General features: G+C 39.4%; 1 protein-coding gene across 4 annotated transcripts in view; it reads left to right on the top strand.

Annotated features, from left to right (window-relative positions):
• Nucleotides 1-6: 6 nt before the first annotated feature.
• Nucleotides 7-24,611, top strand: part of UBE3A (ubiquitin protein ligase E3A) — a 56,268-nt gene continuing 31,663 nt past the window's right edge. The window contains exons 1-6 of one of the 4 annotated variants that reach the window (XM_014960313.1): nt 7-147; nt 5,023-5,112; nt 9,976-10,043; nt 17,294-17,440; nt 18,027-18,145; nt 21,593-21,637. In XM_014960313.1, the coding sequence (XP_014815799.1) occupies nt 18,126-18,145; nt 21,593-21,637 (65 nt within the window). In that variant the 5' untranslated portion in view covers nt 7-147; nt 5,023-5,112; nt 9,976-10,043; nt 17,294-17,440; nt 18,027-18,125. The remainder of the gene's footprint in view (nt 148-5,022; nt 5,113-9,975; nt 10,044-17,293; nt 17,441-18,026; nt 18,146-21,592; nt 21,638-24,611) is intronic. The other 3 variants (XM_014960312.1, XM_014960311.1, XM_014960310.1) reach the window with 3 other exon arrangements.

Raw genomic sequence — 24,611 nt, 5'->3', positions numbered from 1 at the left:
CCCCGACGGCTCCACTGGCAGCAGCAGCGGCGGCGCCTCCTCATCCTCCTCCTCGCCTGCGGCCCGGCCCCGAGCGCGGCGCGGCCCCCGCATGAGCCCAGGCGGCGGCGGCGGGAGTGACCGGGAGCAGCAGGCCGCGGCGCCCAGGTCGGTAGGCGCTGCGCAGCGCCCGGCCCGGGGGAGAGCCGGGAGCGGGGGGGATGGCGCCCGTCTGACGCCGGCCCTGAAGGGGAGGGGGCCGGGAGGCGGCCCTGCCCGCTTCCCTCCGCCCGCCAGATCCCGTGCCTGGGGTGGGGAAGGCGGCCGGGAGGCGCCGGCGGCCGAGCTGCGTGGTCTCGGTGGTCCTCTCCCTCCTCCCCGTCAGGCACATGGGTGTGGGGCCGCCCCGTCCCTCCCCAGAAGCGGGAAGGCCGGGCGAGCGACTCTGGGCTTCAGCCCGCCCCTCCCGCTGGGGAAACGGGGCTTGCTGGGCGACCTTGGGTGAACCCACCCTGCCCCCGCCTCGGTTTGCCGGCTCGGCTCGGCGCAGCGGCGGTGCTGGCTGCCCGGGGCTGCTGTGGGCACCGAGCCTCGGTGCCTTTGGTGTGTCCGGCTGTGGCAGTCGGGGAGGTGCGGGTATGTGAAGCGCTGCGAGGGGGCACAACTACTGTGCAAGGCCCTCTTAACGAAGTAGGGATGTTCACTTGGTGGTGTTGGCCTTCTGTCGGGTCGGAAGAGTTGGATCTGCTCACCTGTGAGCAGGCTGCCTGGCTGATAAGTGTCATCTGTCACTCCTGGCTGCGAGACTTGCTGGCTTTCAGTTTTTCCGTGTACCCACCAGTATTTGTTTTTGAGGAACTCGATGGGTTGTTGTGGTCCACAGCCGATCTGTAAATCAGATGTCTATGATGATGTGACACAGTCATTCAGAAGTTACTACTGCTTAGGAAACAAAACATGTTCCACAACTCTCCTTTAAGTGGCAAGAACCTGTAATGTGTAGAGTTGTAGTTATGCTTTTTTTTTTTTTCTTCAGTTAATGGAAATATTTGTTTATGTTTCTTTCTGTGTAAGCAATGTTTTAATTCTGAGACAAAGCCTGTGTCTTGCACATCGCTTCAGGGAAGGGGCGGTCCCCGCCTCACGCCTGCCAGCACGCAGGCGTCGCTTCGCCTGCCTTCCGCCGGGCCCCGCGGGGGAAAAAGGCAGGAAGGAACCGGCCCCGCGAACTCTATGGTTACGCGCGGTGGGTAGCGTGCGTGGTCTCGGTGGTCCTCTCCCTCCTCCCCGTCAGGCACATGGGTGTGGGGCCGCCCCGTCCCTCCCCAGAAGCGGGAAGGCCGGGCGAGCGACTCTGGGCTTCAGCCCGCCCCTCCCGCTGGGGAAACGGGGCTTGCTGGGCGACCTTGGGTGAACCCACCCTGCCCCCGCCTCGGTTTGCCGGCTCGGCTCGGCGCAGCGGCGGTGCTGGCTGCCCGGGGCTGCTGTGGGCACCGAGCCTCGGTGCCTTTGGTGTGTCCGGCTGTGGCAGTCGGGGAGGTGCGGGTATGTGAAGCGCTGCGAGGGGGCACAACTACTGTGCAAGGCCCTCTTAACGAAGTAGGGATGTTCACTTGGTGGTGTTGGCCTTCTGTCGGGTCGGAAGAGTTGGATCTGCTCACCTGTGAGCAGGCTGCCTGGCTGATAAGTGTCATCTGTCACTCCTGGCTGCGAGACTTGCTGGCTTTCAGTTTTTCCGTGTACCCACCAGTATTTGTTTTTGAGGAACTCGATGGGTTGTTGTGGTCCACAGCCGATCTGTAAATCAGATGTCTATGATGATGTGACACAGTCATTCAGAAGTTACTACTGCTTAGGAAACAAAACATGTTCCACAACTCTCCTTTAAGTGGCAAGAACCTGTAATGTGTAGAGTTGTAGTTATGCTTTTTTTTTTTTTCTTCAGTTAATGGAAATATTTGTTTATGTTTCTTTCTGTGTAAGCAATGTTTTAATTCTGAGACAAAGCCTGTGTCTTGCACATCGCTTCAGGGAAGGTCCCTCTGTGTCTGTATGGAAACTTCCCTACCTCAGCAGGAGGCTGTGCAAACCTGAGCTTCTGTGAGAATCAGCTTGTCAGTTTAGTTTTACCATGCTTCTTGCATGACTACCAAAAAGTTCCTCAGTGGGAAATTGCACCTGATTTTAGCTTTGATTTCCAAAGGAAGTAGGACCTTGTATTGTCAGGTTATCTTTCTGTTTTATTTTTTTTTTTGACTGTTTTGAAAGGGAGAGGTCTAAAAGATAAGATGAAGTTCCTAATTCGTGCAAATAACATCAAGTTAGAGAGAGATTCCCTGCTAAGGGAGAACCTGCACTCGAAGTTTAACTCCACTGTTAGACATCTATGACTGGGTGGGAGAGTAACGGAGATGGTGAGAGAGGAACCTCTTGATAAGAATGAAAATTGCTGGAAAATGGGCTTTACGGTTTTCACAAACTGCTTAGTTAGTGTGGTGGCAACAAATACTCATTGCCCTTCTATTTTGGAAACAGTTAAAGGTACTTTTTTGTTTTAGTTTGAAAATACTGTGAAACTCAGTTTAATGAGTGTGGCGAGTTGAAAATATGTGCATTACCAAATTGCTATGGATGTTCAATAGTTTTCCTCACATACAGATGCAGTTTGCAGTTTTTATGATGTGTCTTTGTAGCAGTATTATTCTGTCAATTCAATACAGACAAACCTTGGAAGAAAAGCTAGACCACTACTTGAGTTTACAGTAACGAAAAATACCTTTAATTTAAATTGCCTCCATACAATATTACAGATATTTCATCTCTCTTTATGAATACCTTCCATTCCACCTCTCCATACAATATTACAGATATTTCATCTCTATGAATACCTTCCATTCCACCCGAAATGCTTGCTGTTTAATGTGGCATCTTTCATACTGGCATTAACAAGTTCTTTTTCCATTTACCAGAGTTATTTGCTATTTTTCCTCTCTGGAATATCCTGAGTATCTCCCAAGAATTTAGAAATGAAAGCACCAAGATAGATTGCAAAATGGATTGTTTTACTGGGGGCTTTTAGGGGTGTGACTGTGTAAAAAAACATGATTGAAGGAAGGGCAGGCTTGAGAAAGCAGAGGTGTTTTAAGTTTTTCATAGCAGTGAGTTCCAAAGCCTGTATCTCTCAGTCCAGGTCCTCTTCAGAGCTCTAACATTGTGGGGGTTTTATCCTATTTTTAATAGCAAACAAAACTTTCAGTCTTTTTGCAATTGCTGCTGCTTAAAGGCATATGCAAATGATGATTCTTTTGTGAATGGAATTTAAAACTCTGCATATTTGTTAAATTTATCTAGGGATATTCTCAGCTTGTTGGAGTCCTTGTTCGAGAATCTTGAGTTTGTACCTGTTCTCATTGACTTGAGAAAATAAACCAGATTATCTTTCTTTTCATTTAACGTCACTTTTTTTAGGAGAAAACATGCTTTGGAAATATGACATGTAACCTGGTGTAAAATCATGTATATTTCATTATGAATATGTGCTTTGTTGACATGTTCTTCATTAGTTCTTTGTGAATTCACAGGTTCTACTTAACCAAATACATAATTGGGCAGGGGAAATATCTTTGAGTCAAGTTTTAATAGTCATAAGCAAATTTAATTGTGAACATGTTTAAGCATATAACATTTTGTATAAACAATAATTAGTGTAGTACGTGATATGACACAGAACAAATTTAGTGTTTACACTTTTGTAAATATGCATCATCTTATTTCTTGCTATAGGAAAGATAGTGGGGTTTTATTTATTTTTTTTGCCTCTGCTGCTTTTGGTTTCAGTTTGCTTAGTGAATGTCCAAGGAGAATTCATCTCCCTGTAAATGCAGGAAGTGTCTTTTTTCCTCCCCACACCAGTGTATTCATATACCTGAAGGTAAAAGCCACTAGTTCTTAAAAATAGAGCATGGAATTGAGGGACAAGAGGAGAGAATTCCTACAGTATGTAGGTGTGTATCTCATTTCCAGTATCAGTCTTAATTTCTGGTACTGTGGGCCAGGTCTTCGCTTCACTTTAGTTAATGAATTGATATTGATTTTTAAACAAAAGAGTTATGTTTTGCACTTTTACTGAAGCATCCAGCATATTTTAGGTAGTTGTGAGTTTTAGAGAGAAGCAGTGTTGAAAGATTTTCTGTCATTAATCAAGTTCTCGTTTGTACATGGAAGGAGAGGGGTAATGTGTTTGCTATTGAAATCTGTAACAAGTAACTTACTTTCTAAAAAAATAATCTTTCCCCTCTGTTCCCTGCACCCAGTGCTATAAGCTTGCTAAATAGTTGGTTTCCAGACACAACAGCAATGAGCAAATCGCATGTTTGAAGTGACTTTTGTCACTTTAAATGCTTTGACCTTAACATTTATTGCATTAACTTCCTGAATTTACAGGCGGTGCCTGACAGCTGTGTAAGGCTGTATTGTCCACAAAAGAAAGTTTGGAAAAAAGCTAGTTGATACAAACAGTAATGTGTGTAACATATCTGGTTGGTTAGCAGAAAGTCATCAAATACAGTGGAAAGGTAATATTTTGTAACGAAGCAACACTTCAGTAGCTATACTGGCTGGTGAGACATTTCTTCAGGAAAATAACCTGCTATGAAAAATATAAAAAAAGATAAAATGAAATAAGGTTGAGATCCAGGATTCATGCTTAGCAATGTAACATGTGAACAAGTAGCACTTTAAATTGCTGTTTTTGAATAGTTCCACCTTCTTGTGGCTAGGAGTGACAGAACTGAAGTGACGACAAAATAACTTACTGGTTGCAAAATTACATTATCAATTAAATATTGCCATAGTGTTCTGTCTCACAAATACTCTTACAAATGAATCTCTTAAAGGAAGCATTAACTACTTCTTACTTTTAATAGGTTGAGCCTGCTTCCCTGTATTATGCAAACTGCTGAATGGAGGAAGGGGGCGGAAGTCAGTCTTTACCGATACTCTTTCCATTACCATCCTGCATGGTTCTTTACCCATGTTTTACAGGGTGGTGAAGAATTAGGAGAAGCTGCAGTTGTTCAGCTGAGTGGAACTAAATGGGTGGCTTCCCTCTGGACCCTCACTTCACTGTCTTAGGTAAGAGGGCTAACCTCCTGCTTCTGAAGCAACTTGCATTTTTTTAGAGAAGAGGTACGTGTGCTTTAAGAGAAGCTTCTAATTAGCAAAGCAGAGGTTTGGACTCTTTACAAACATGCTCTGTGTTCACATACTTCACCTTTAAGAATCATGCCTATCTTGTGTAGTATGTCAACAGTGGAACTGTACCAGAGGTGAACAGCAGCAGTGATATTTTAGCACAAACTTAAATTCATGTACTAGTTGGCTGTTCAGTATGGAGAGTGCTACTTTTTTTCATGTTCAGTCCTTGTATGCCATAATTTCAAAGCTGTAGCCTAAGTAACTAAATAATGCAAAATTTGAGTGTCTCAAAAACTGTAAGGCACAGTTTGAAACCTGATGGAAGTTTGGCCTTGGTGGGCCTTGCACCCACCAGTGGGATCACTAGCAGAAAATCATGGAACCTGCATTTGAGTTTGGTGATTGTTGCATAATTGTCTATCAGTGATTAGTCTACATGATTTGCTTTTCATTCTGATGTCCCATGAGGACTGTGACAGGACTTCTGCTGTCTTGACCAAGCTAGAGTTCTAGGGGTGAAGCTAGTTCTTCATCCCTACTTCATAGAGGAGACCATGCTCTTACTTGCTTTGGTGCAACCCTTTTTGGACTTGATGATACTTCATTACACCAGAGAAATTGGTGATATAGGAGATTACAATAACAAACAAACAGCCCCTCTCCCTTACCTTTAGGAGCTGTGTGCAGGGGAGGTACAAGAGCTATCTAACATGTTGCCAAGCTTGTGTGGTGCTGAGAGATGCCAGACTTGTCCAGGCAGCCAGGCTCTGGCACTACTTGTGTACTCTTGCTCTGGTATGCTCTGTGGGACCCAGGTTGGAGCAGCTGCTGTTCGACAGGCTTGGGGTGTTAGAGGGTGGTAAAGTGGCTCTTAAAGGAGCTGAACTTCTAAAATGGGTTGTGGGTCAAAATGTTTCAGCAAGTGCTACTGTAGTTGTTGACTAGATTTTCTTACAGAAAACTAGGTCGAGGGAGGTGATTCTACCCCTCTGCTCTGGTGAGACCCTACCTGGAGTACTTCATCCAGCACTGGAGTCCTCAGCACAGGAAGGACATGGACCTGTTGGAGCAGGTCCAGGAGAGTGCCACAAAGATGATCTGAGGGCTGGAGCACGTCTCCTACGCAGGGGTTGTTCACCCTGGAGAAGAGAAGGCTTCAGGGAGCCCTTGTAGTGGCCTTCCAATACCTAAAGGGGGCCTGCAGGAGAGATGGGGAGGGACTCTTTATCAGGGAGTGTAGTGACAGGATGAGGAGTAACATTTTGAAACTGAAAGAAGGGAGGTTCAGGAGGGAGTGTAGTGACAGGACGAGGGGTAACATTTTTTGAACTGAAAGAAGGGAGGTTCAGGCTAGATATTAGGAAGAAATTCTTTCCTGTGAGGGTGGTGAGGCACTGGAACAGGTTGCCCAGAGAAGCTGTGGATGCCCCATCCCTGGAGGTGTTCAAGGCCAGGCTGGATGGGGCTTTGAGCAACCTGCTCTAGTGGGAGGTGTCCCTGCCCATGGCAGGGGGGTTGGAACTCCATGATCTTTAAGGTCTCTTAAAACCCAAACCATTCTATGATTCTTTTGCATCATGGTTAGTCCTGTGTTTGAGCTCACTACTCTTAATGTTTAAAATATTTTCATTTTACAATATGGTATTTTTCATTGTCTTAAAAGGTATCAAAAACTTTCACAAAGCTAGATAATGCTGAAGAGGTCTATCACTACTTCAGAATTTCTACTTCCAATGTGATGTTTTCATCTTTCTTACTTGTATAGTCATATTCAGATAACAATTAATTTCTATTTCATAGTGAAATCTCATGTCTATAGTCTTAGAGGTTAATACTGTGGTTTAATATGTGTATATACACCCTGTTTTATTTTTAGAAAGTCCAAGTTATACTAGCATGCACTGGCTGCAGTAGCAGCACCTAGGTGCATTTCAGCTGTTGTAGCAAAACTTGCCTACTGTGGACCATAGAAATACATACTTATACTCCACACAACATGCAAGTCCCATGAGAGTTCGAGGTCACAGGAGCTCTTAAGAGAGTGTATCACCTTTGTGAAATACTGGTATTTCTTGGTTGCAAAGGTTGAGCTGTTTAAGGTGGTGATAAATACTCTGTTTGCATGGTTCCTTTGACTTGAATGTCTTCATGAAAGACAGATGTTTGTGAATACTTGGGTTTTTTTTTATTTGGCTAATGTTATATTAAGAATGTTAGTCACGGAAGAAAATTATTCTTATTTGAACTTACGTATTTGAAACTGTGTGAGATAATCTTTAATCATAGGTAAAATACCATATTTTTTAGGGTAGTGCGTTCAGAATTTTTTATTCTACTACTGTCTTGTGACAGTTACTGGAAAAAAAGTGGAAAGCATTGTTTAAGCTCCTGATAGAGGTGACTTCATGATGTCTTCATCAGGCTAGACATGAGAGTTGTAAGCTACTTTTCATAATTTATAATTAATTTCTTAAATATTTTGTGGTTGCGTGCCACAGTTCGGTTAATTCAGTATTTTACTATCTTTATTAATGCCCTTCAGTGTGCCTTAACATCTGTTTTTCTTATTGAAAATGTATGACAATTGTAAAAAAACAGCTCTTGGTTCTGGTTGTGTGACAGATCAAGATTTCTTTATGTTGAGTGGAAGCAATAGTGTTAGCCGTGCTTTTAGTCACATTTGCCATTTTCATTTTTTTAGGCAGATGTGGCTTAATGCTAATTAATAAGTATACTAAAGGTGAGTGTTGAAGCACATTTGACTTCATGAAGTTATTTTCATTCCTTATGTACAAGCATTACAGATTCCATATTTCATTTTGTGGTTGGTTGTGTAGCCTTTGATAAATTTTTCTTTTTAGTAGACTGTTTAACTCCAGCTCTGCCTTGGTGATAGCTGGTGGGGGAGATTGAAGGAGAACTGGAAGTCTAGAAGCTTCAGTTTTGTGCTGTTGGAGTTACTTGCTCTTCTGCTGGTAGCAACGTGTTACTAAGCAAACCCCCTGTCTCCATCTCCTCCACTACGGTCTTGTTTCTTCTGTAAATTGTACTGTCTTAAACTGCATAGCTCCAGTTATGTTGGGAACCTTTGTTTTCTTGTCTCTTCTTGCTGGACAGTAATAACAAGGTCCCTGATAAATGTATTTTTGGTAGATTTTTGTGCTGTACTTTGTACTCTGCTCATACTCTGGTGCTTTTGTACCTTAGAGGAGAGTGAGTGAATTTTATATAGTTGGCACTTCTCTGAGTGTATGTGAACAAATACATACATTGGTGTTTAAGCTGGAAGACCTGTCATACAAAGTGTGAAAACACTGGTCAGATTTGTCAGAATACTTTTAACTGAGTTTGCCCGATGGCATCACGGTGAATGAAGTATTATTTTTTAATAGAACATAAGATAGATATTCTGGATTTCTGCTGTTGGTATGGAGTGGAAGTGCCACCTCCAAACAGGAATATCCTCAGTTACTGTCTCTTACTGTTCAGATAAATTTATTCTTTTTTTTTTTCTTGTGAATGATAGTAAAGTTTTATTGACACGGTTGCATAACATTAACTCATTAATCCTAATTGTACATAAATCCACATAATTATCATAATTGTTTGTTGAAATAGCAATCTTGTTTCATGAAACAGGTAGGGTGCCCTATTTGACTTTTTTCTTTAAATAAAAATAAAAAAAGTGTACAAGCTGTGAGTACTGTAGAGCTTTGCCAGCACATCTGTGTCAGTCCAGGATCACCCCACTTCATATCCCTGATAAAGAATTGGGCCTTTGGTACTGGATGGGTTCTCTGGGGTTTGACGTTTTTAAAGACAAACCTGAATGTACTCTTAAGGTAACCAGATCAGGGTTTCTTTCATGGGAGCTCTGATCTCTATTGGAGATCAGCCTAAATCAGCTGCATTAGATTTGTTTATTCTTAGTAGAGTTTTAGAACCAAGAAATTGGGTATTAAATCTTCACAGTACTGAAAACGTGATAACTTTTTTTGATAAAAATGAGTAACTTTTTGCAAATTCATTACTAGATTTCTTTAGTTATAAGCCTATATGTCTATTTCCGTCACTTTTACCCCTGAAACTAGTTGTGCTTTGGGGTGGTTGTTGAAAATGTATGGAGTACATTTTAGTCATGTGTCCTTTTTTAATTATGGCTACCCTAAAAATGAACCCTTTATAGAAAAGCTTATCAAACTCCAGCAGTTTTGGGCAGCCAAGACAAAGATGTTGTTCTATCTGTGGCTTGGTGTTTCTGTTTTGGCTTTGTTTTCTTTTTACTTTTTTATTATGAATACCAATGCTTTATTTGTTTGTTGTTTTTTTTTAAAAAAAAGGGCAGGGGAAGAAACCTTGCCAGAGTCTTCCACAAGAAGGAAATGGGTATTTGTAATGAACTATATGAATGGAATTATAAAACTCTATTGCATCACTAGAGAGGAGAGAATAAGGAACACTGTGTGTATGGACTTTCTGCTTTTGTAGCTTCCCTAAAATAGTAAATATTTTCTGTTTTGATTTTTATGGGAAGTGTTATTTAGTCTGGGAATTCATTTGATTTAGTTTTAGGTAGTCCTGTGAAGAGCAGGGAGTTAGACTTGATGGTCCTTAGGGGTCCCTTCCAGCTTGAGAGATTCTGTGATTCTATTCTATAATTCAAAGTATATGTTTCCTTTAGTGGCAAACTTGTGACTAACTGAATGGCCATTCTTAAATATATTGCTTTGAAGTTGCATTGGGTTTTGGATTGGTATGGAGCATAGTGTGAAAACTGAAATGTAATATTTTGCATTATAGGTACAAGAACTGTAGAAGTCCACTTTAGAATTTGAAAGAAGAAGTTTCTGCAGCTCTGGAAAGATATGGTATGTTTATGTTTTCACTTATATTGTGTGTATGCTAATAATGATAATATAAATATTTATACTTTATAAATTCAGGAAGAAACACATACATTCATTTTTTCCCATATTTTTTTGACTATGATCTCTGTTACTTAGGCATAGTTCTCTAGAAAACTGAGTTTCTGGGAGAAAATAAATACTGACCATACAACACTGAATTCCCTTTTAATTTGTTTTACAAGCTCAGTATCACGCTGCTACCATCCATATATTTCTCCGTGGATTGGATAAGCATCAGTGCTGTTTCTCAAAGTGTTTTTTTTTTTTTTGCTTGCTGTTGAGCATATTTATAGTGAGGCTTGTACAGTTTTTAAATATGACTTGCAAAGTAAGTTCAGAACTGCTAGAAAAGTTAAGTAATCATCAGTGTAAGTCAAATTTGCAGATTCAAATGTTAGGAAATACAGAAATTTAACCATCAGTAGTAGTGCTAACATGAGCCCATGGCACATGGTATCTCTTCTTGTCTAGGCTCTTAAATGTCGAGCCAGCTTAAAAATATGTCGTGCATTAAGGCAATGTTGGAACCTTAACTTGTAGTTATTTTAATTTCCATTTTTGAACTTTGTTCTGGTGTAGTCCAGTGGAGATACCTGGCAGTATGGAATAACTACACCACTTTTAGTGTCTCTTAAGATGTGTAGTTCTGTAAGTTGGTACATAGAGAATTTTTGAAACTTCTTGCATTGCTGCATTCAGAAAAACAATTTTTGTTTAAGTTCATTTTTCTACCATATTAAATAGGTTTTTTTAATCCATATATAAAATTGTATGTTGTTACTTCAACAACTACTTCTAAGCTATATGTGTACTTTCTTTTTTAACAACTTAAAATGTGGGGAAGAACTCAGTAACTGCTGATACAACCTTTATACCCTGGTATGTTTATGTCTAGATTTTTCTTTTGAAGATACTTAACATAAGAACATACTTAAAGTGTTGAAATCTCAACCTTGCAGAAGGGTTGTTGGGGGTCTTTTTTCTTTTTTTTTAAGTTCTATTTTGTGGGAAGCTACAGACAGGAGCTAAAATGATTAATTCTAAGGTGAAACTTTAAATATAACGTCTGCTAATCAAAAACTGTAAATATCTTAAAAAACCATAATGTAACTTCGTCACAATCCAGATGTTCCTGAGAGAATTATATAGATTGGTCCTTTACTCTAGCAGGCATCTGGCAGGTAGTGTATATTCATTTTTGCACCCACAGCACCACTGGGACCACCCACCTGCTTCTTGCTCTCCAGTTTCAGTACTAGTTGTGTGTTTGATGGCTCTTCTTCAAACTGAAGCTGTTATTTCTTTACTGCCATTATTTCTGCTGGCTGCTCTTTTTTTGTGAATGTTGAACTGCTTGCCACCGTATGTATGCATAGAGTCTCTGTAATGGTATGCGCTTCATAAATTGATGAACAAGAATTGCCCTCTAATCCCCCACAACTTGAGCAATGAACACTAATGGAACATCAGAAAAGCTGAATATTACGCTACAGAATTGCATGATTGTGTGGTCTTAATATGAACTATGTATAAACAAACAGGCTGGTGATACTGGAGAACTTGGTAAACAGAAAGGTACTTTACATGGAAGGCTGCATGGAAGATGGGTGGCAAAAGAAAGCAAAATAACAAAGCATAAGCAAAAGGACTGATGGAATAAAAGTTTAAATATTAAAGCTGAAGTGAAGCTGTAAAACTTACCTGTTGGGAAAATAACTTAGTGTGATACCTAGCCAGTAAAAGGAGAGCTACTAAAATAAATTTAAATACATGATTGGATTTCACCTCCTGATGTAGGAGGGGCTTTCCATTCATAATATATCATTTTGGAGGGAGCCTGAAGTAGCAGACGTAACAGCAACACATGGTTCTGCTGCAAAAAATACGTAGTGGAATAAATACCAGCTGTGGTCTAAATGAAAAATACAGAAGCTAAAGATAATTTCAGGTCTCTCCCTCTTACAGAGATCAATAAAGTACATCAAACAAAAACAGAAAATCTGACATCCAGTGTTATGGGGCAGTTGTAGAAAATGAAGAGTAATGCACAGGCCTTTAGCTTTGGGGTGGGGGGAGAGAATGGGAGCAAACACTAGAGCTTTTTCTATTACTATGTGATGTCTTGACATCAAGGCAAAGTAAGTATGCAGATATTACAGGATTAAGCTTTTATGTAAATCTATAGTTGATCTCTGTATATTGAGATGTACCAAATTCTACCTTTATTAAACTCAGTAACTTGTGTTATTACTGAAGTGCATATTCCAGAATGAAGATAGTAGGAAATTCAGATCCCCACCCCAAGTAATTTATTCAAGTGTTAATTTGTCTTCCGCTATCCTGCATGCTCGTGTTCCTACTCTAATTTGAATTTGTGAACCTTCAGGTTTTAGTCATGTGGGTGCTTTATATGTTTTCTTTTAATTGGAGGATCATTTTTTTATATATTCTTATTGTACTGTGAGAGGACTTAGTTTCTTCCAGTATCCATATTGATTAGCTTGATTAACTTTGAACTTTTTCCATTATCTAATCAGAAGGCACTTTCTCCTTTTTTCATGCTGTCTTTGTTCTCTTCTGCTACTTCTGGAATACTTTTGAAGAATAATGAATAATTGGAGAACTGGGCTCAAGTTTTGAACATGTCTGAAGTACTTTGTGCAGGCATTTCCAGGAACTCTTCATGAGTCATATCTGTTGTCTAGGTGTAATACTGGGAGCATGTGTGTGTTTGCGCATCCGTTGTGAGTGCCTTAATCACTTCAGGTTGGCATTTTCCAGGATAGAACCTAATTCTTTTGGTCTTCACACTAGGTGATTTTGCATTTGTTGTTATTAGTTGAATGGTTTGCCAGGCAGTGGGAAAAAATTTGCGTAGATGCCTTATTACTGGTTTTTTACAGCTCCGTTAGGATTTTTGTAATCAGGTTTTGTTAGTGGCTGTTTTATTTTACTTTAGGATCATTGATACTTTGACCTGCTATTAGTTGGATGAAGAAAATTTCTGGAATCTTCTGTCTTTTGATGTTTTCTGTGTTGGAAGCCACATGCAGGCAACAAAAACAATTGGAAGTCTCAAGTGTGCCTATTTTAATTTTTTTTGCAAGTGACATTAAAGATTGAACTTGTGGATTTGGTGAATATTCTACAATTTCCTTGAGGTCACTTGAATCAATCTCAGGTTATAAAAGCCCTGTTTCCCTATTACTTGGCAGTTTGTTTTTGAAATAATAAGCTAGCTAGGGTAGTTCTGGGGGCATCTTTTACTGTACAGATGATGACTGTCCATTTCATAATGGTACTCGAAAGTTATTTTGAATGTGTATTAAATTTGAGAAGAGGGTTAATTTTGGGGAGATTCAGGGGAATTATTCAGAACGCATACAAACACTGTCTTTAGTTGTATCTTGACAGATAGCTATTTTTAATTAAGCAATTCCAGTTCTGGCACTGGAAGGTAAGGAAGATCATGGTACTACTTTTGTACAGGTGAATCACGCCTCCACTTTCATTAGTTCATCTGTCAAAAAGATAATCTTAAAAAAAAATTGGATCAAAGATTGCTTGGGTGGAAACTTAAGTTCCTATAAGTGCCACCTCCCAGGGCACCCATCATTTAGTAAGGTAAATAAGAAGTCATAGTTTAAATAAGAAAAGCATTCCTTCACTCAAGCATCTTCCCAGACTTCACATACTTGGTGTCAGCTGCCAGATGGCTGTGCTGTCACAGAAACTGAACACCTATACATCAAACAACGTAAGGAAAGTAATAAGTATAGGAAATCCGTGTAAGTGACAACATTAAATTAAATGATTTCTTGCTGAAAGTTTTTTGGCTTTGTTTTTGATTGCTAACAACTAGATACTTAGGTTCTCCATGGTACGTCTTTAGATTCTGTGTTTTGAATCTGAGGGCCTCTTCTTGGCTCATGTTTGGGATTTCCAGACGTTCAAGACTAAATGAAATGCAACAAAGTTGGTTTTTTAGCCCATTTTCATGCATCTGAACTTGGTTTCTGGCTTCTTGTTCTTTCACTGATTTATTTCCTCCCTCTTTTTCAGAGATAGGAACATTCTTTCCAGAAAATCTGCTCTTTTCTCACCTAGGAGAGATGGGTGTAGTCTCAAACTACTGCCTTCTTGATGAGTGCTACTCCAAGAACCATGGGGTTCTTCAGCTATATAGGTTGAAGACATGGATCTTGTGTATTGCCTTGCTAATTATAACGGGTTGCTGCAGTCCTGGTTGAATCTACCTCTTGTAAATACCCACTAGGCAGATGTGGCTGTGTCTTTACTGGAGCCTTCCCAGTCCCAAAGAGCCTGTAGCAGCCATCTCAGGTTTCTCAGACATATTCCACAGGTACAAACTGCATTTGATACCTTCAGCTCCTCTGTGTGTCTGTGAAAGCCTAAACTGTAAGCCATGTTAATCATGACAGGGAAGGCCACAGAAATCTGTTTGAGTAACTCTGCTCTAAGAATAAATATTTATTCTGGAGCTGCTGTTGCAGGGTCCTACCTTCTAGAAGGTAAGTTACATCCTGAGATGTTTTGTAAAGGAATTACTGTGACAGAAAAGCAGCTGGTTTAGGTCAGTTTATTATTCTTCATAATCCCCTTTTCTACATTAGTCTCTTCATCAGTGTGACTTAACCTTTCCCAGTCAAGTAGTGTCCTTTGAGACTCTTATGATTTTTTCTTTTCCTGCCTACTTTGGATCCAGTAGTCAAAATGTCCTTTGTTCAAACTAGGTTCAGAATAAGGGATCTTTGATGGCAGTCTCCTTCACCACCCACCCCATGTTTCAATGTGCTGGACTCTTTGCCAGCAGACAGTACTCTGCTAATGCATGAATGAGTAAGGTTTTAGAAAAAGTGAATTATTTCATGTGTGCTAGGGAATCCTTGCCAATCATGTTCTGTCCCATAGGAGAGGCAAAAAGAACAGGTGGGGAAGGTAAGATGAGAAGGAGATAGAAGGGAAAATAATTTCTTGCTTCTGGATTGTTGAAAAGTAGCATGAGATCTTTAGACCCCAGTACAGTAAATCTACTTTTAAGGTGTTTGTAACAGATCAGAAATGCTGCAGCTACCTGATTCAAAGCTCTGCTCCATGATAAATTCAATTTATAGGTACAAATTTCACATAGATGAGTGAAACTCATCTTACAAAACTTAGATGAATTAATTTCAGAGTTAAGAGATTCATGCCCCTTCAGGTACTGCCTCTCTTAATGAAGCTGCTGTAGATACTATGTTAGGTAGTGTGGTAAATCTGACTAACAGAGTTGGATCTGTGTCAGACCTGGGCACAAACTTTTCTTGGCCATGATTGTGGAGCTGCCACCTCAATGTCTATTCTTTAACATTCCATGATGTGATGTTTTTTTGAATCCAGCACAAACACTTCACGTGTTCTTTCACTGTTGACCGTTATGTTCGTGACTTCTCCTCCCATGTGAAACAACCTCAGGAAAGCCCTGTTTCACTAAGGTTGTTATCAGCCTGTTCTTCTAATATGCTTTCATTTGAATAGAAGAATATTGTAATTAGCTTTTGCCCATGTTCTGGGTGGTATAGTCTAGGTAGGGAGTGATTGATTTGGCACACTCCAGAATACAAGCTGATACTTGCAGCAGTCAGACAGAATGTGGGTTTCCCAACCAACAGGGCATTAGAGATTACACCACTGTCCTCTTTGACCAGCATACTAAAAGTTACTTGGACAAAGAGCTAGAAGGAGTTTTAATTTCTAAACGCATTTTTACAGAACCATTTCACATCAGTTCAGAAAGCAGCAAGGATTTAGATTTCACTTAAAGGAGAAAGCACTGCCTTAGAATAGACCTCTATTTCTTTAAAGCTAATGCTTGCCTGAAAGCAGACATTCTGAGGTCTTAAGTAATCAGAATGCCATAAGCAGTGTTTTAAGGCTCCTTAGTGGTGCATCAGCATCTTGGGTTTTGCCGTTTGCTTTTCTGTACAGCTGATGGTCAGCAAACATGACTTTGAGAATCTTTACCCTGTTTGTCATTTAATGTTGACAGATGAGGAACTTTTCCAACTGACTTTTATTCATTGTACTGTGTTCCTGGCATTGACTCAGTTAAACTTTGACAATTTACACCTGTAACAGATAGGTACTAGAGAACCTCTGTTTTGTTTCAGGGGGTTTCAGTAGCCTGCTTCTTTTTTACTTATGTCAACTGCACTTGAGTTTAGATGAGAAGACTCTCAAGTATTACTGATGTTAAAATAATTAAATGGCACTTTTCCTACTTCAGGGAATTTGCCCAATAAAACTAATAAGCATCATCCTGAAACTAGTACAAATTTTGTTCCATTGCAGAGTTTGTAGTAGAATGGCAAAAGTGAGCAGCTTTTCTGACAAATTTTAGAAAATTGTGGGCTTTGCTTTTACTGATGTTAAAATAATTAAATGGCACTTTTCCTACTTCAGGGAATTTGCCCAATAAAACTAATAAGCATCATCCTGAAACTAGTACAAATTTTGTTCCATTGCAGAGTTTGTAGTAGAATGGCAAAAGTGAGCAGCTTTTCTGACAAATTGTAGAAAATTGTGGGCCTTGCTTACTGATCAGTGAGTTCCTCTCTCTGACAAGTCAACATATACAAATCAGCATTGAGAATGCTTTATTACTCATCAAACCAAAGACCTTACTGAAAGACTCTTGTACTGAAACGTTTAAAGCTGCTGGATGTGCTGTGTTAGTATTTGCACCAGCTGGTTCTGACTGCGGGTGTGCCCTCCTCAATAGCTCACTACCCTTTGTGCACCTTGCTTCTGTGTGAGGCTTTGCTGCATGGCAACCTACCAATGTGGGGTTTCATCTGGGTTAGAGACAAAGGAGTAAACTTCTCAGATACTCACAGGGGTCTGTCTTCATAGCTGCTGGCTGTTTAGAGAAAGTAAGATAACTTTTCATTTACTAAATGCGGTAATAACACTTCGATTTTAATCAAGACTTTATATTAACAAAAAGTGAATAATGCGGTTTGTGATCTGACTCTCCATCTGAGGCCTTTTTTTCTTTACAGTCTTTGTCCAGTGCACCTAGGAGCTTGGGGTGGGAGAGAGAACGGGGTGAATTGAGTGTTGAGGGTTATGTTTGGAAATATTTTTATCAGTTAACTTTAGTTTAGAGTAGATAATAGCAGTAGGTAAGAAACTAACTGGTTCCTTTTCAGCCATGGAAGTAATCAGCTGGGGTGGTCCCAGGGCGCTCTGGGCACGAGTATTGCTGAGTGATCATTGGCTGCCACCTGCGTGACAAAGTAAAGGACCAACCCTTCAATTTATACCGGTGGAGCCAGATCACGGGAAACAATTGACAGGTAAAATACACTTTTGAAAATTTAAGGGAGAGGAGAGACTACATGCAGTGTAAATGGAGCAAAGAACCCAAAAGATTGGCCGCAGATAGCAAAAGTTGCTCCCATGAAAATTTTACATTGCTTTAGCTTGCTTCATTTTGGGGAGAGGCAAATAGCAAAGCACAAGCTACGTGTTGCTCCCCTGGAAACAGGGAGCCTCGTTATAATAGCAATATTGAGTTGTAGCAGGGAAGCAACTAATGGAATTTTATAGTAGTTAGAAATTCCAGTTCATATTTACGCCCATGGTTTCAAATCTTTGAATGCTTGTTGTCTTGGTGTTGGGTGCTTTCCACTGGTCCAAGAGATGGGTTTTGGTCGGTTTTTTTTAGGGAGGACAAAAATAAATTGGTGAACTTTCAAGCTTATGAGTTGAATGTACAATAGTGAGTTACTCGAAGTCTTAGAATGCCATTCAGAAGTGAACTAATTTTTGTGCTGTAGGTCTTAATCTTGCAGATAAACTTTTAGCATCAATATTTTTCTTTCTGGACTGGCTGAAAATAACTTGTAAGGACTTTTAACTAAATTATTTTTACTTATTTAGAGTTGTTAAGCTTATGCTTAGCCCAGCGTGATACAGGATTGGTGTGACAACTCGTTTTTAATCAGTGACTCAAAATTGTGATCACCCTGATGTCACCGAATGGCCACAGCTTGTAAAAGGTAAGTATAAAGCATACAGTGCTGTTTCTCAGGATCATTTTCAGTATAATGTTTATTTTAATAAGTATTTCATTGGTATGGCTTGCAGTTAGTTTTATAAATAGTATTAAGGTATATTGTTTGTTTAAGATAAGTCAGCTGGCAAAGTTGACTTACTCTTTTGCTTAGAGTGATTACAAAGCTCACTTAGCTTGTCCCTGCCTCATTTTTTAAAATATGAGCACTGTGGTGCTCTGTGGTATGCCTCTTAAGAGCAGTACTATCACTTAAAAGTCTCTGGTGGTTTTTACTGTCATACTGATATTCTGTATAAATTGTTTAGCGTACTTATTAAAGCAATTTGTTCCACTTTTTTTAATGTATCAGTCAAGGAGGTTTGATGTTAAAATTTCTAGGCTTGTACACCTTTACTTTTCTCTCCTGGGGAGGTACAGTGAAGGTAAAAGGAGTGGCTTGCAGAACGGAGAAGTTGTTCCCTGTGTTTTTGGAAATGAGCCATCATTTGAATTTGCTAGCTCATACTGCAGTATTCAGATTAGTTGGTGTCTTGTGATCAGTATCTACGATCTAATTCAAAGCTGAAATTTGTAAGAGCATTTGCCCTAAGATTTTCTCTGAACAGAACTCTTGTTTCAGATTTTAAGCATGATGAAGGGATACCTTGCCATATTACACAGTTGTTTTTCAGTACTGTTGCCAGCTCAGAGGAATAACAAGGTATCTTGTTTGTAAACAATTGGGTATTGCAGAATAAATAGCTTCTCAACAAACAGCTACAATTCCTGTAATTGGATTGATCTTCCATGTTGTTTTAATGAGTACTGAAAGCTCATTTTATTTGGTACTTATATTGTCATTTGAAACCTTTTTAAATCTGGTTAATAAGTGCATAATAGGTTCTGCAAATCACAGTTATGGTAGGTCTGCGCATGTTATAGAAGACAGTAAGCTGAAGGAATTTGATCCCTGTTTTCTGTAGAACCACTTACCTTGGAGACCAAACATTTTTTTGACTCAGCTAGGTTTTATTTTTTTCTGAACTTTCCTGGAACTGTGTCTTTTCCTATAATGTTGTCTTCCAGAAGAAAAACATTTTTGCAAAATAGCATGTACTGAACTGCGCTGTCTGTTCAAATCCCAGATAAAACTCATACAAATGATAAGGATAGGAGAAGACTTTGGATATACTGATAGCTATGTTTATGTGTTTGTACTACAAATCACCAGGCTACCTTTTTTACATGCTAAGTTTAGAGGCCAGTCTTCTCTTTTTCTTGTAATTTTTCATACTGCTAATTATTTTAAAGGCTCAAATTGATTAATATTCATGATGTTTTACTTTTAACACCACTACTTCATTTGTATTTTCATAGCAACTTAAAGCACTACTCTTACCCAAGGCCTCATTGTGTTGTATTTCCTATGACTAAAACAAAGATGACAACCTCCTCAAGCTTCCAAGATTTCTGCTATCAGTTTCTGAAGTCCTGGCTGTCAATGGAGGAGCTAGCCAGGATGAATATAAATACTCTTTTTTTTTTTCCACTGTTCCTCAGGTTGTATGGCTTCTAGCACTTTTAGGTGAATAATTAGGAAAAAAAAATAATTGAGGTTCTTTTCTCTCTGCTAAGTATTTAGTGACTTGTTTTGGTCACTGGAGTTGGAAGGGAATAAATTTTTTTACTTGTTTTGCTGTTGAGCATTATTTTTGTCAGCAACTATCTCGTCAGTCATGAACTTTGAGCGAAGAAATAAATAGAGACCAAATATGGGTAGGTTTTGTTATTTTCCAGTTAGAGGTTATTTGCATTTTAAGCATGAGTATAAAATTAGTTCATTCAGAATTCCGTCATAGTGTCAGTTGAATTTTATAATTTGGAATATAAACAAGTAGCTTCCTGTGTTCTGCATCATCTGTTGCTGCATAGTGTCCAGCTAGCCTAGGAATTTTAAGTTATCTGCCAGAAATGCTTTCTAGGCACTGGATCTGTTAACATAGTACAGTTTGGTAAAATCCAGAAAGTTACTAAGATCTGCTATGTCAGTAGGGGGACTAAGATTTTTAGTAGAGAATTTGGAGAATAGTCAAGGCTTTAATAGAAGGGACCATTTGGGAAGGTAGTACGGTGAAACATAGGAAAAAAGGAAATGTTTCAGGCTACAGGTGGTGACTTCCAATAGCATTTAGAATAGTATAGATGGTCATATAGTAAATTAGAAAAATCAGAAATTCTATTTCTATACAGAAAGATTTTTCCAAGTAAAGCTATGGCAAAGCCTGCTTAACTGTGCTGACTGAAGTCCTCTAGCAAATTCAGTGGAAACCTACAAAGGGAGGTCTATTTGCAGTTTTTAGCTCACTTCTGTTTTGAGAAAGCTCTGTCATGAAAGGCGTATTTGTTCATGTAAGCTACTGAGTTATACTGCAATGGCTGTGCTCTATTTCCACTCCTCATGCAATATATCCAGCATGGCAGTTCTGGTCAGCTGTACCAAAATCTATACCCAAGTGAAGGTTGGATAAGGTTCTTCAGGATATTCTTTCAAGGCAGCTTTAGGTGTTTGGAGTCAAAACTGCTGCATTCGTACTGCCTGGTCTCCTGGCTTGTCTGGCTACAAACTCACAGGGTAGGGGGAAGTCCTGAATGATGGGAGAAAAATGATCTGTCTAAAAATAAAATAATAAAAAAACCACACTTGAATCAGTGCTGGTATAAGGAAGAAGATGGGAATAAAGAGGAGCTAAACAGCTATAATTTAGCCTACTTAAATTAATATGGCACTGTACCCCTTAAATTACTCTAAAGAAGGTCAAGGGAGTTGGCACACTGAACACAGGCGCTGCTTGCGTGTTCAAAAATGCCAGGCAATAACACCTAATTTTGACTATTACTGGCTGACCTAGTGGCTGGAAGGAAGAAACAGGAAGCTGCCTTTGACACTTCTGCTCTCTGAGATTATGTCCATAAATTCAAGTAGAGAGACACATGAAATTTGTTTTAACGTTCTGTTGAGACCTGCTTCGGAGCTGCTGCTAAGAGTCCAACTGTGCTGAGAATCTGTTAGTAACAATTGATCACTGAACTTCTGAGTATACATTTTGGTTACAGAAGTTGTTATGAAGAATTAGCCCAGAAGTGGTGCACTGTGCGACCTGAATACGGAAGTGCTGCCAGCAGAACTCTCCTCTAATGGCTGCTGTTGCTTAAGCTGTGAGGAAACAGTGCTGTCCTTCTTAGAGAAATTTGGCTTAATTGTATTGTCAGGTTTTATGTTATAAACTGTCTTTTAGAGTTTTGTCAAACAAATTCAATGTGCAAGTGCATAAAAGTTAATGCTTTTAGTGGCAATAATACATAATCATCACTTTCCACCTTTCCTAGCTCTTCATATTGTAATGATTTAAAATAACAAACAGTGCTTAAGGTTTCGTATCTGTATTTGCAGATCACCAGGAGAACCTCACTCTGAGAACATTGAAACTAGCCGAATGTAAGTACATGAGCGGATGAGTTTGGTATATCTTCTTTAAAAATGTTCTGAACAAATGTAACAGTTACTCTTGTCCCTGCTTAAAAAAGAAGACAAAAGCTGAGTAAAATTGCAGAATCACCTTAGAAAATTTCAAGTTAGTAACTTGTTACAGATAAATAATTTCAAGCTCCTGTAGAAACTGTGATGATTCTTGTTTGGTTTTTTTTAATTTTTATTTTGTTGGAGGGTGGATGGGTTGAAGGCAAAGTTCAGAGGTTTAGCTTAATGTAAACCAGTAGATGGTAGCATAATACAGTGTCAGAAATCTTCAGGCCTATATTCAGACTTGACAGTATGGGTGTAATTTGTACCTGCTGTTCACTAACTTCTTGCATGGGTTTGAAGACACTTCAGTACTAAGGCACAATACCTGCTAATAACTGGTTTGGCAAATGGATTGCTGAACTATGAAGAAAAAAAAAGTGTGACTTAATTTGGCAAATTTATGTACAAGTTACTTCTAGAAGCCGAAAACTAGCTTTCTTTCACTAAACAGTATTCAGGCAGTATTTTGCTCACAGTTCTGAACTTTGTTTTGGTCTGTCTTCATTAGCCTAGAAGCCAAGATTAGCTAGAAGCAAGATTGTGATAGGCTGAAATGTTCATTTCTATTTCAAATCCAGAAGCGTTGCAGGAATAAAAACTTTTTTCTTTTTTTTAAAAAAATGGTACTATTTGAGACATTATTCTTCTGTTAGGAAACAAAATTCTTTTCTAGCTATTCAAACTGTCTTGTCATAGAGCTAAAATAGCAAAACCACAAACTGCTTTTCTGGCTCACGGCACAGTTCCAAAATAATAGAGGGAGCATAGCCCAGTGGTTGGGGTGCTGTCCGAGGCTTCTAAAGACCTGGGTTCATTTCCCTTCTGCTACAAGCTTCTCTGACCTTAAGCTGTCTCCTCCACACCCTTCCCCCAAGTGGTCTAGCATTTTACGCACTGTGGGCTGTATGCCAGTTTCAGGGTGTTTTGCAGGCTAGGGGCATGGTGTGAATTGCTCAAGGACTTTTCTCTCTGTAGCTGCCCAACTTGGGGAGGAGCAAAACTGAGGGGAGCCCTTCCACGTTGGACTGCATACCTAACCTTAAAAGTAATGAGAAGGAAGCAAGGAACACTTTTCCTATGTGTTTTTAGCAATTCACTGCAGTGAAGTCTTTTCTTGCACTAGGAGGAGCGTTTCTCCTGGGACAGCAAATTTGCTTTTGGTTGTCTCATGCCATCTGTTACAGAAGTGCCATCTCAGTGCTTGCTTAGGAGTACAGGTTGCAGCAATCCAGATGTGAAAGATGACTGGCTGTCACCACATGGACATGCATTAGAGACAGAGGTTGCAGGGCAAAAACCCTGCCGTGGTATCTTCTGCTCCAGTAGCAGCCCCTGCTGCATTATGGTTTATTGTTCCTGCAGCAAGTTGTGTTCTCTTGTTTCTTGTCAGCTTTTTACACATTGCAAGAAAAGATGTCAGAAACAAGGATCTTAATTGGTGTGAAACAAAGACTTTATAAGGACCTATGATAAATCAGGAAAAAAAAGGCAGTACGACTATTTTTCGTTCTAGCAGTTTCAATTTTTTTCTGTGTTTTGTTCTCCTTAAAACTAACGTGAAAAAATAATCTGCACTAGCAAGCTTTCCTGTGTGGAAGCTGAACTTCTTAGGGGTTTTTTTGGTGCAGGTGGATGGTCAGAGTTGCCCTGACTATGTAGATTTCAGCTGTCTAAAATAGATGTAAACCAGTCAAGCTGTAGGGATTCATGTATTTCAGTAGTATTTATATGTTATTAATGCATGGTGTAATTGCAAAACTAAATTTTTAAAAACTGTATCACAATGAGATGTGTACATTACCTATTAAGAGAGAATTTCTGCAATCCTCCTGCATAGTTGCTCTTGCCCCATAAGGTGGAATGTCAAGCTGAGTAATAAGTGTGACTGGCATGTCTAGTGTGTAGCTAAAATAGTTACTATGTTATTTACATGCCTATTATTCATTAGAAAACACTGATAATTACACAAGTGTTTTGTTATTTGTGCAATGAATGGTTAAGTTAGTTTTGCTTTGGCTGATATAATTGCTTTATTTGTTACTGTGGTTTGCTTTGCAAAGCTGTATACCAAGAGGATAGTCACATATGTTTCACATGTGTGAATTAAAATAAATAAAAAGATTAGTGGCTCGTTCAGACTCTTATGCAGCAAATTCTTCCATGGATAAGTCTTGCTTATTCCGGGCTTTTCAGATTCTGACTCTGTGATGAACATCTCAGTTCTAGCTCAGAGTTAGGAGTCTCTTCTCTTTAGCATTCATTCAAGTCTTTGAATTTTTAAGGTCAACATCTTCTCCTATCTGCTCCTGTCACGGGTCTGCATTAGTTTTCAGCTTCAATTAGTATAATTTTCCTAAAAACCTCTTTTTCACTAAATTACATAATTTTTAATTGTGTACATTAACAGTAGTTGTATTCTTATAATCTCTTACCAGTTTGTGTATTTTGACTCTGTGTATTGTATGTTGTCATATCAAGGCAAAGGTTTGGGTATTTTGATATGACGGCTTTCTGTGCATTCATCTCTTTTTAAGGATGGAATGCTGTTCAATTTTGAAGCTTCTCTTTCTCTTTTTAAAGTCAACACCCACCCACCCCACCCCCACCACCCATTTAAAGGGTTGTTACAGTTATAGTTGATGTATAGTCATCTCACATTGGAGTAGATTTGATATTTGGTTTGTTTCACTTGAAAAGAATTGCGAAATAAAAATTCTGCAGCAGCCTCAAAACATGCCAGAAAAACTAATTACAACCATTGCAAATATATCCAGTAATAGTGTAAGTATTAGTGTTTCTTGATACATACTTTCAAATGCCATCCTAGTGCTTTCTAAACATCAAATGCTTTAAATTACTTTCTTCATAGCTGAGTAGCGTAACATAA

This window comes from Calidris pugnax, unplaced genomic scaffold (genome assembly GCF_001431845.1).
Source record: "Calidris pugnax isolate Ruff unplaced genomic scaffold, ASM143184v1 scaffold188, whole genome shotgun sequence".
Lineage (NCBI taxonomy): Eukaryota > Metazoa > Chordata > Aves > Charadriiformes > Scolopacidae > Calidris > Calidris pugnax.
The sequence above is the reverse complement of the archived record's forward strand: the minus strand, read 5'-3'. Positions and strand labels throughout refer to the sequence as shown.